The sequence below is a fragment of the Cottoperca gobio genome, chromosome 18 (assembly GCF_900634415.1).
Source record: "Cottoperca gobio chromosome 18, fCotGob3.1, whole genome shotgun sequence".
NCBI lineage: Eukaryota > Metazoa > Chordata > Actinopteri > Perciformes > Bovichtidae > Cottoperca > Cottoperca gobio.
Genome location: NC_041372.1, coordinates 9,346,318 through 9,358,289, shown reverse-complemented (window position 1 = coordinate 9,358,289; position 11,972 = coordinate 9,346,318). Strand labels below are relative to the sequence as shown.

Below are 11,972 nucleotides of genomic sequence, written 5' to 3'. Positions count from 1 at the left end.
CAAGCACCGCCTGGTCGCCGAGTGTCCATTGGCGCTGGAGCTGAGGGAGGAGTCCAGGCTCTCCGAACGGAGGCTGGCGGTGAGGGCCCCCCGGGAGGAGACGCCGTTCTCCCGGCTGTGTTTCATGGAGTCAGGAGTGGAGCAGGCCAGGTTCGAGGAGACGGAGCAGGAGGAGATGGCTGGGGTCAGGCGCAGGAAGTCGGGAAGCACCAGGTCTTCTTTGCGCAGGAGTCCGCGCTGGTCGTTGGCTCGGGTGCTCTGCGCCCGGCTCAGCAGCTCAAAGAATTCTGCAAAAAAACAGATCGAACAAGTTCTCTCACTTAAACTCTGTGAACGGGTACCTGGAAGAAAATATTAGTTTAGGAGATTTAACATGCAGCGTAGCAGCCTCACAACCCTCCAGAGCTGCCAAAGATATCAGTTAGTCCTGAGGCAAAGCAAAGCTAAGAACAATCCACCAAAAAGTCAAAAACAAAAAGAGAGAAAGAAGGAAAAGAGGGATTTACCTTCAGCTTCATCTATATTAATCTTTTTCTGTTTTCTCTTTTCCCCTGGGAGTGCTGAGTCTGGTCCACTTGTTTTCACAGAAAAGTCCTTTGGTGTTGACCTCTCATCTCCCTGCAGATGCAACAATAACAATGCACTCTGTTAGGGGATGGGGTGGGGATGGGGAGGGGGCGTAAGGGTGGGAGGCTGAGCATGAGCTGCCAAGAACCCTACTGAGCAGTATGTCCAGATTTAACGAGAGCCCAATGTAATGATAAGCCTTGTCCGTCTGTCGGCTCTGAGCGTAAATCGGACCTTGCTACGATCTATGCCGAGCGCTATCTGCCTACAGACGGTGCAACAACTCAAGCATGGAAGACGTGCGCAAGAGAGTCAGCCACGGGCGGTGTTAGGGCGAAGAATACAAGCGAGCCAGGAAATGCACAGCGATGTAAAGCTCGTCAAAGACTGTACAAATGTTAATGAGGATTAATGTGGACCACTGATAAATGACGCTTGAATGTTGCAGAAGCAGTGAAGCAGTAGAAGAGGAAGAAACACCACATCTGGACTTTGTAAAGCAACATGTTTGGCGTGAGAATAAACGAGTCGTGAGTACTTACTGCAGCAGAAAAACTCCTGGATGGAGGGTGGTTCTTTAGGGAGGAAGCCTTGGATTTGTCTGTTTGAAAAGAGAGACATGTGAGATGAGCGGACACGGTGGACATGAGAGAGCCGCTCTTTAAAACTTGAATATATTCACTATAAGGTGGTTAATCAACAGGTGAACATGATGTACAATTAGCGGTTACATGTCTTGTGTTTTTCTTAACAGGTTCAAATGGGGAAAACAACTTCTCTGATCAAGTTAATAATAAGTAAGTTAAGTTCTTATTTAGTATTAAATATTGGACGATTGGTGTTTGATGGCCTTACCTTTCCCTGAAGCTGGGTCGATCCGCTCCAGAACAACTCGCAGGCCATCTAAACTCGATATGGGGGCACCTAGGTCCAAAGGCTCAGTTTCTCCGCTCTAAAACAAACAGAACAATTTGATGTTCAACCACGTTAAATCTAAATAATCTTACAACTTCTCTTGGCTGAAGCTCGAGTTCACAAGCCTTTTGCTAAATTTACATCCTTACAATCTTTCAGTCTACTGTATAATAATGCCAGAAAAACCCCACGGGACTAAAAATACATAATTCTGGCAGGGGCTTTAGGGGAGGAGTGAAGAGTTGGCATGTTTGAAGAGTGTCGTCATTCTTAATTATAGCCCTGGCGCTCCGTCTTCGGAGGCTGGGCTGAGTCAGAGTGCTAACCACCGTGTAGAGATGGAAAAAGGATGCGGTCGCTTCCCTCCCCTAACCATGATACTCCACCCTGTGGCACTGTCACACACTGCTGCCTGGACGGACACACACACACACACACACACACACACACACACACACACACGAGCTTAAAACAAAAAACAAAAGATTAAGGTATTGTAGCCACAACTTACTATTTTGGCCACAAGATCGCTGAGGTGGAGGCCATATTTGGCCACCACGGGACGCAGGACCTCAGTGACGGGTTTGGTAGGTTTGGCTTTAAGACCCACAGACCGGTTAATGGGCACCAGGTCCAATCTAGGAGCAGAGAAAGAGCACAATTAAATGTCAGCACAGACATAAAAAGTATTGCCAAGAGATGCATTTTGAAACTATGGAGATCTGACTCAGCCCCCCCACCCCCACAGGAACTGATGGGCCTTTTAAGAAGAAATATCAAGGATCAATGGAACTCCTTCTTCGTTATACAACTCACCCCTGTACCCTTTTCTACATGAGTAGTGAAAATAGTAAATAATGAAGTGTTTTTTTTTACTATTAATATATATATATATATATATATATTTTTTTTTTTTTTCCGAAGGCACAGGCTTTATAATAATAATTATTAATTGATTGATTATATGATTAATTAATTAATCATAGTATTATTAATGTTGTTTTCATTTACTTTTTTTGGAATTATTAATAATAATAATAATAATAATAACAATAATATAATTATTAATACTATTATAAGAATACTTGTACTTGATTACCTGGGTTAGGTATTTCTTGTCTGCCTTGTTTTAATATGTATGCAAATACACTGTGAATAAAATGTTCGAAAAGACAAATCAAAAGCAAACTTTAAATTTATACCTAAACAAGGTCCGCTTCTCCACTCTCAAGTCCCGTGAGCTGAGGGTCATGCAGTCTTGGTCCAACACCAAAGGCTACGAGAAAAGAAAAAGAAACGACACATTAGCAACAAATAAAGCTCCAATAAACAAACCCAAGACACTACATGCTTTAAAAAGGCTGATTGTCCTTTTTAATTGTCCTGCAATCTTTTCAATTCACTTTGGTCGTGTAGTCACTCTGTAACTCCCAGAGTCCGTTCATTCAAGAAGCGCCTGCAGCGGTGTTTCTGCTCTTTGATCTATTAGCGGCAGATGTTTTTTTTTAGCATTTGTGTAAATTGTTTGCCTCGCCTCACCTTCTCCCCTCCCACCAGGAAGAGGTCAACCGCAGCGATGTTGACGCTAATGCTGTGACAGAGATCCTGGAGGACTTCCCTTATGGAGGCACCGGGCCGAAGACTGATAGGAGAGCAGGATCCGTCGGGCAGCACCACGCTGCAATGTTTGGGGGAACGCTCCCAGACCGAGTGGCGATTATCAGACTACAGGTACAAGATTGGAAGAAAACAAAGATGCAAAAGGCTTAATTTAACAAGGACTGGATTACGCTTTTCAAGTGTTACTTATACATAGATGCAGTTGTAATTGTAGCGATTTTCTATATTTGTGCCAACTATGAACAAATGAGTGGGCCTGACAATTAAAAAACAACAACTTTGCTCTATTACGATGGCTTTACCAGACACTGGGCTCTGTGTTGCCACAGTGATCTGTCCAGAGGAATCTTACCTCAATCTTCCCAGCAGAGCAGGAAGTAGCCATCTCCAGACTGGTACCGGACGACAAGGAGCCCTGGGACTCCCTCCGCCCATTACTGCCCCAGTAGTCTGCACAAAAGCAAACAGAAGATAATGAATTCATGCCGAGACATTAGCGCACTACTTGCATTAAATGACACTTATGATATGTAACACCAAGACAGCATGAAGCTATAGCATGACTAATAACAATGTTTTTGATTTGTGATCTTAGCTTTACATCACAAAATGGGTATGGGTATGTCATCAAAGGAGATGTTTGTGAATAAACAGTAGGGGTTTCATTACAGTGAAGACATTTATGTGAAATGCACATTAGATTTAATTTAGCAAGAAGAAGAAAAATAGAAAAGATTGTTCTATATTTGGTATTAAAATGAGGAATGAAGTATATATTTCACTAAGTTTGCCGGTCTAAAAAAAAGACCTTTCAAAATAAGACAAACTTAAAAAAAGAAATAGAGTAGGAAAACAAAAACTATTTATAAACAATCTTTTTTAATAATAATAAATAACGGCAACCCTCGTTTAGCCTGGGAGGAGGGGCCAACTTACAGCGTTGACAAAAAGCCATAGTTTCATATTATAATAATCAAAATCCCAAATAAAAGTTACACCATCATATCAACCTCCTTTTGGTATTTTGCCACCTTTTAGAACATTGGCCCTTTGTGGATAACTGCCAGCTTTGCAACAAGCATGTTTTGTGTACCAGTGCTGTGTAATACTTTGAGTACTGCGGGGCAGCTGTGTTTCTACATTCCTCCCCCGCAAGTAGCTCATGGCAACCCTAGAGCTGGCAACAAATTGGTGTCTTTTTCAAGGACACATCAGCACTTTGGAAGTTTGTGTGTTGCAAAAAGCTTTCAACTGTGGGGGATCTCTGTCACCAGAATGCAACACGCTTGTTTATCAATTTCTTACCAAGGTTAATGTCTCCTATGTCCTTCTTCTTTGGGCCCTTCCCAAAGCTCCTGTTGCGGGACCACGAGAAGAAGCCGCGCTTCTTGTCGGCGCTCTCGTCCTTGCTTTCTTCATTCAGTGACCTCCCTGACCTCTGCTTTCTAGCCTCCTGTTGGTTGGAGAACAAAAACAATATTGTACCTGCTGTAACTCGACTGATGGGAAGGAATGTTGTATTTCCATGACCGGTTGCAGCGACACAGCTTAAAAAAAGAAGCAATAGTGGCACCTTTTTCGGAGTGGAGAGGGAGGAGCGGTCAGAGCTGGCGCTGTGTTTCGAGGGCGCAGGACTGCAGGGAATCTGGTATGGGTCCGGCAGGGGTCGGCCATCCACCTCAGCACGCATGCACTCTTGGTAAAGGGAGGACTTGAGGAATCGCGAATAACTGTCAAACTTCATCAGGTTGAAGATCTGTAGGTGTGGTGTCGGTAAGTAAGAACAACAGTTAGTGAGGTGAGACGACACAAAGAGGCACGTAGGCTCAAAAATGAAAGAGCGAGGAAGAGAAAATTAAACCCAGACAGAAAACAAGAGAGAAGAAAGTACCGGTGTTAACATGTGGTTACGGCTGATGTTATGACAGGTGTCTCAACATTTTAACATGCGGGTGTGCCAACATAGAAACACACAGATCTCTGACTGCATGTCCACGTGTCTGTGTGTGCAGTACGCACTAGATTCTCTGTGGGTGTATATCAGTTTGTGTTTATCTCTCTGGTAAAGGCTCAGAGCCCTTTCGTAAACAAACCCAGATGGCCACCGAAAAAACCCAATATGCTTATGCACAGCGACTAAAGGCTAGATGAGAACAAACCCCCCCCCCCCCCCTACTGTCAAGAAATATGCCTTGATCTTCAGTGTTGATACGGAACAAGTTAATAGTTTAAATTAGAGAAAATTAACCACAGATTAGGACTGTACCGAATGTCATTTCTATTTAAATGTCATCACCCTAAATATAATCCTCAAACAAGTCCTCCGTTTGAATAAAGTGCTTCGTCGGATTACATTTCATTTTTGTATTAAATCAACTTTCTTTAACTCGTCAGTGTGCGTCAAGTTCAAATATTGTTTTTGAAAGGATAAACGCCAACAATTATGTATTTAAGCAGAATATTTCATTAGATAAAAACATGTTGTGAATTTTGGAAAATGATTACGTCTTTCTTTTTCCAATAGATTTGGACTTAACAACGCTCTGGAGTTATTGGAACTGTTTGGATCACACGAGTCGGAATCAATCCTACGCAGCCACCGCTTGTAATTCTACAAATAGTTTCATATTAATAATATTAGTGGAGCGTAATCTTTATCTGCAACTGTGCATTAGGGTCGGTTCTACCGGGTATAAACACAATGAATAGACATGCAACAAAAACATTATTAAGAAAATATCAACGTTATGAATGAAGCGTTGAAGATTAGAACTATTCAGTACATCCCAAAAAAAAAAAAAGACAGTAAATATTTAAATAACTGTCGAAGCAACAAATGACCTGCCAACCAATAGAGTGGTGCTTTAAGGGATGAGCTCACCACCACCACCACCACCACCACCACTACTACTACTACTACTACTACTACTACTACTACCGCTCTCTTGTCGTTACCTGTAGCTGCTGAGTCTTGAACATGTCGGGCCGCGGGGAGGTGAGGACGTCATCAGCCAGCTGGGCTTGGCTGTCGATGTTGATCGGCATGGTGGCCTTGCTGGACAGGAAACTGTTGTAGATCTCTCCGGCTCTTTGGGACAACTACAGGAGAGAGGGTTTGATGATGCCGTGTGTCAAAAAACATTTGTAGAAAATGATGTTGCTACGCGTCTTCCCATTCTTATTCTTCGTTACTATATTTTGCATAAAAAATGATATAAGCATCATTGATAGTGGTTCCAAACCTGGGGGTCGGGACCCACAAAGGGGTCTCAAGATACATTTGAGGGGTCAGAACTGAGAATCAAAAACTTCTTCTACGCAAAATTATTTTCATTATTATCTAATTTGATAAAAGGAAAAAAGAATCACTTGATATTTAATCTGTGACGAGAGCTCACACATAGACTTTATTTTGTTTTCCGTGGATATCAGACAAATAAGTTTGGAACTTTTCCAAATCAGTGTTTAGAAATGGGATTTGCTTCACACTGTGAACTTACCTGCTTTTTATCAGTTGCAGGGACATGACTGAAGTATTCACAGGCCTGCCAGAACAAGATATTCTCCTCACTGAATTCTTTCTTGAGAAATTCCTTTGGAAACAAACAGAACAAGAGTTTCTATATGATCTCAAACTGGTGATCATTCTGTCTCATCGTCCCTGTGCTGCTGTTGTTGAGCCCACCAGTAGTGAGGGAAAGAAATTATTGGGTGAAATGTTGTGAACAAGATCGGTGTAGGCGCAGGATAGTGTAGGCGCACAGTGCAGCTCTGATTAGTGCCGAGGGAGGGTGAGGAGCGAGGTGGTTCCGGGACGCCAGAGCTTTAATGTTGAGCCTTCTGAAGGTGTTGTAGGCTAAATTCAACAGACACATCTTTTATGTGGGAGGTAATATACATGAGGTGCCTGTACCGAGTACGGTTGGATATTGAGAACTGGTTCTAAACTTGAATCTATTCCAAATCTAAACCTAGGATTTGTTATAAAAAGAAAAAAATTCTCCAATGTTTGGCAAATGCACGAAGGTGGTCTGACATGCCAAAGCACTTTTTATGTCAGTTCTTATGTCATAATGGTCGACGAAGTAAAAGTGTAAAACTAAAGAGAATATTTGTCAAATATATTGTAGTTTAATTTCCTTCTCAAATAACATGCCATGAAATCAAAACAAGGCTTCAATAATAAATAGAATGAAACTAGAATAGCACTTGGGAGTGCAGACCTCCGCCAAGGCCGATGGTGCATTCACATGCTCCTTGGAAAATCGCCATTCCGACTATGGTGTGTTCATGAGCTTTAAGTCATTATGTGGAAACAACACGGAGCGTCTCAACACCACGTTGAGATCCGTGTCCGAGTTGTCGTCCCGAATTGAGGGGGCCTGAATTTTCCCCATCTGAACTTCACTTTTACAATTATTCCGACACCACATGAATGCAACACATATGCCCTAACCAATGTTAACGAAAGTGAAACTTAATTCAACAGGTTCTTAGCCCACAGTGTAGATACAAATCCGAACAGCCTCACTGCTCACCCACTTAATGGGATTCAATCAATTTACGAAACTTTTTGTGTTTTCTTACCGAGAAGTATCGTACACCCACTGGATCCTGAAGGAGGCGTTCGAAGCAGGCAGCCCAGCTCGCCACTCGCTGCTCCGGAACCCCTCGAAGGCTGCCTGCTCCTGGAAGACTGCCATTACTGTTTAGGCTGGTCTGGCTGCAGCATCCCGGCAACTGGATGCCACTATGGTCTGCAGGACAGAGGAAGAACAGTGCCAAAGGTTAGAGGGCTCTGATGTTAAAGGGTAATTCCAGCCAGAGGGAAGGTTAGAGCTATAATCCTGTGTGCAATTTCAACCTTCTAAATATTCCTGTTGGCCTTTGTCCCTTTTAGAGAGGACTAAGAGTTCATTAAATCACAAAATCTTTTTTTGTATTGATACACATCTTCAAAAAAGGCCCTCTGTAATTTTGTAAAGTGCTTTAAACGGCACATCTTTAACACTGGAACATTATCAGGGTTCTAGTGCTTTTTTTAAACTAATGGCAACTACTACACATAACACTTTTCAGCTATTTCCTTCAGAGTAGGGGAATTTCAGGAAAAGGGAAAGACAAATAAGTCTAACAAAGTCTTAATAAAAGTCTTTATCCTGTTGGGAGTTAAGAGAGGGAAGAACTTGCCATAAAGTGATCTAGACACAGCAGGGAGACAAAAGGTGCCCTACATCTGCAGCCATTACAAACGGAGAATGGTTTAGACTGTACAAAAGGTAAACGTCAAGGGGTTTGAAAAAGGAAAGACAATGGCTCTTTACTGTAACGTTTGCTACACGTCTCACTGGTGAATGTTACACCATAGAGACAATGTACAAAATATGTCATGTGGGAAGTGTGGGACACAAGGCTTAACAGATCTGATTGCGCTGGAGAAACAGCAGATGTCACTCAGTCGGTAAGCGAGGAGCAAAGAGGGGGCAGTGAGGAGAGAGGGGAACGGAATAAAAGAAGAAGAAAGAGAGGAGACGTGGGGTGATTAAAAGGGGACACAAAGAGGGAGAGGAGGTGGGGAGCTGTTGGTCAACTAAAGTAGGGGCTTCGGCCCTCGCAGTACCTGCTATCATGGCATCAGATGGCCACTTTAGAGCTGTGGGCCGAGCAGGCAGGGAGCGCACAGTAAAAACACAAAAACACAAAAAAGGGTGACTCTGGTGAGAGCCAACTGGTATTAACAGTGTATCTTTGCTGTTGAGAACCGAAATGTTAGCGGGGTCAAGTAAGCGTATCTTCATCTTCCCAATACGCCTGCACAGGAAGTAGGGTGGGTTTACAATTATGCGTACTTTAACTGTGGCGAAATAAAAGCACCGTAAACAGTACATGACATCACTAACGACCTCACAGGGAGGTTTTTCATATTATGACTAAGGTGGCCTCTACATGACCTTTTAACACATACAGTAGATGCTAGTGTTTTTGCAACTAAACTAAATTAACTTATGTTAAGTGCGACAATCTGAGAACCCCCCCCCTCCGTGCCACTGAAAGTCCCTGTCTGTTTGCTGACAAGCCATTTGTTTGGACTCGGTTTACTGTATTATGACTGAGGCTTTGGGAGACGCGTTCACCACATTGTGTGCTGCTCAGTTAATGAGATGGCTTTAGAAAGCAAACAGCCATGCATCCAGTGAAAAGAGCCGAGCTGCACTCCTCACCACCGCCTGTTAGCGAACGTTATTAAAAACTGCTATGAAAGGGAGGACCAGACGGCAGGGCACGCTAGTCCCGACTGTAACCCAAAACACGCTGGGCAAACATCCTCTGTTAATGAGGCCTGCTGCCTGCAGTGACTACATCACCCTCACTAAGTCTTTCTATTAGACCCTTTTATTGAGCTCACTACAAAGCTCTGCGTTGAGGGAAGCGCAGAAAATATGAAAACAAAACAAAAGCAAAAGCAAAAGCAGTGCAAGATGGTCAAGATCAGAACGTTTTTGTTGAGTTAGTGAAAAAGGATGATTAAGGAAACGGCTTAAAAATCGCGTTACTCTTGTGATTGAATTTTAAAGAGTTTTGCTTACATATCTGGCACCATTATTCTACATTTCAGAACAATGATCATGTTTAGATTCCTACAGCATAGTGTTTAAAAGTAGTAGTAAAGAATTGTACTCACCACCATCTGAGGAAGCAGCAGACTGAAAGAGAACAAAGAGAGACATTAATGAAAAGCCGCACTCTTGACCTCCTGTGCCGAGACCAGAGACTGAAGATAGCAGCGTTCCTTCGGGCATCCCACCAGTTGCTCTGAGGTGTGTGTCTTTGTGGTTTGTAAGTGAGAGTGTGTGCTACTGGGAAAGGGTTGGCTCTTGAGACCTTACACAAGACCATTAATTTGTAAGGAGGGTGGACTCCAGGCCTCTACCACACACAGCTGTTCACACCTCCAAACCAGGAACCACCCTTCTATTTTATATCACCCTCACACACACACACACACACACACACACACACACACACACACACACACACTACACAGCCTTAAATGTGTGCATTCCTGCTAACTGCAGTCACAAAGATCAGCGCTCATCAAGACAGAGCTACTTGAGAGGCCATCACAGGACATAATGCCCCTCTTTTCACTTGCTAATCCAAGGAATGGCTGCTGTATGCATGTGTAGATGACCCTGAATAAAGGGCAAACAGCAAAAGCATCCTTGGTGGGCATGGAAATTTAATTGGGACAACTTTCCATACTTTGGTGTAATTATAGCAAAAGGGAATAATGCTGCATAAAACACCCCCCGTGTCTGATCTTATGATGGATCAACAAATATTTACATGGCAATACTTCAATTTGAAAAAAATCACTGTCTCAGCATTGGGCTTCTCTTAAAAAAATCTGTTAGCATCATTTCGGAGCGGCTAATAAAAGAGAGATTTTAAAGCCCAAGCTGCTGTCGCAAATATATTTAATTGCAGGGGAGGATATGAGAGGCGCATCTTCGGGGTTTGGTCCAAGAACACTCGGAAAATTGGTGCGTTGGAGGATTCATCTGAAAAAGGGGAGACTATTTCCAGAAGAGTGTTTTCTGAGCTGCCACTTCAAAGTGTGAATATCCAAGGCGGATAATAAGTCTAAACAAGGCTCTTATTGCCAGGCTCGTTCCATGGTGTGAGGAGTAAATGCAGTTTGTACTTTAGTGGAATTGCATAATACTGGACTATATAGCTGCAACATTACAACACAATTAAAATAACTAAACGTATGCTCCCTGATGATTAGGCCTGTCACGATGTCGACTTAGCGTACGATATATATGGATTTTATTTTTTTACGCAATTGACTTAATGTACTATATATGGAACGTGTCCTCGATTATTATGTAATCGATTTATTGTACGATATATGGACATGACAACATCCTCCATATTGCCCGTTGTGTTTACACGTGTGTTTCTTTACATAAGAATGTCACCAACATTTTTAGGCAACACAATGCCAGAATAAACAGTAACAATAAAATAAACTTTGTTAACAAATGTGCAATGTCTGCGCAATAACAGAGCACTAAAGTCCATTTAATTAAGTTTTTTGGTTGTGTGGTTTTATTTAGTTTTATTTATTTAGGATATAAGAAATAATAATAATTCATTCTAATTCCAATGTCTAATTATTCTGAAGAATTAAAAGTTCATTGCTCTTTGAAACTGTGTACTTGTATTATTATTATTATTATTATTATTATTATTATTATTATTATTATTATTATTATGCTACAATATTATCATTACATCAGTGGCATTAGATTAACTTAAAATGACTATTTGTGGGACAATTTATCGCCTAAAAACATTTTTAATATATATATATCTATATATAGATATATATATATCTATATATATATAGATATATATATCTATATATATATATAGAATATGGTGTCATTTTCCTGTATAACTTTAGTCAAAGTATCATTTTTAAATTGGCTGTGAACTTAATTAGTAGTGTTCAGCTCAATTAAACCAGCCATAGAATAAGCTCAGACATATTGTGGACCAGCCCATTCTTCATAGCTTTTCTTGATGCCGTCTGAAGGCAGGGGATGGAACCGCGGTCATGTGCACTGACGTGACGCTTGGTTCCATTTTTGGGATTGACCACATGTAAAAGCTCTATCAGACAAAGACCACTTAACCACTAATTGTCTGTCACAGCCTCTTTACAACTCTGCTGCTGCTCAGTCCAAACCCATATAGTCAACACCCAAAAGCCACTTCTTCTGTGGTGGCTAGCATGTGTACAGTAATCATGGGCGGACGTAGGAAGAGGACCAACATGAATCCGAAACAGAAAAAAGAGA

General features: G+C 41.9%; 1 protein-coding gene across 5 annotated transcripts in view; it reads right to left on the bottom strand.

The window, feature by feature from the left end:
* rgs12a (regulator of G protein signaling 12a) overlaps nt 1-11,972 on the bottom strand; it is a 39,279-nt gene that overhangs the window by 7,999 nt on the left and 19,308 nt on the right. For all 5 annotated transcript variants that reach the window (XM_029454856.1, XM_029454855.1, XM_029454857.1 and 2 more), the window contains 14 exons: nt 9,785-9,806; nt 7,690-7,859; nt 6,603-6,695; nt 6,058-6,201; nt 4,676-4,858; nt 4,408-4,555; nt 3,455-3,552; nt 3,022-3,207; nt 2,685-2,758; nt 1,994-2,120; nt 1,423-1,519; nt 1,110-1,168; nt 507-618; nt 1-287 (listed from right to left, as the gene is read on the bottom strand). The exon at nt 1-287 is cut by the window's left edge and continues 277 nt beyond it. In XM_029454856.1, coding sequence (XP_029310716.1) covers nt 1-287; nt 507-618; nt 1,110-1,168; nt 1,423-1,519; nt 1,994-2,120; nt 2,685-2,758; nt 3,022-3,207; nt 3,455-3,552; nt 4,408-4,555; nt 4,676-4,858; nt 6,058-6,201; nt 6,603-6,695; nt 7,690-7,859; nt 9,785-9,806 — 1,800 coding nt within the window. The remainder of the gene's footprint in view (nt 288-506; nt 619-1,109; nt 1,169-1,422; nt 1,520-1,993; nt 2,121-2,684; nt 2,759-3,021; nt 3,208-3,454; nt 3,553-4,407; nt 4,556-4,675; nt 4,859-6,057; nt 6,202-6,602; nt 6,696-7,689; nt 7,860-9,784; nt 9,807-11,972) is intronic.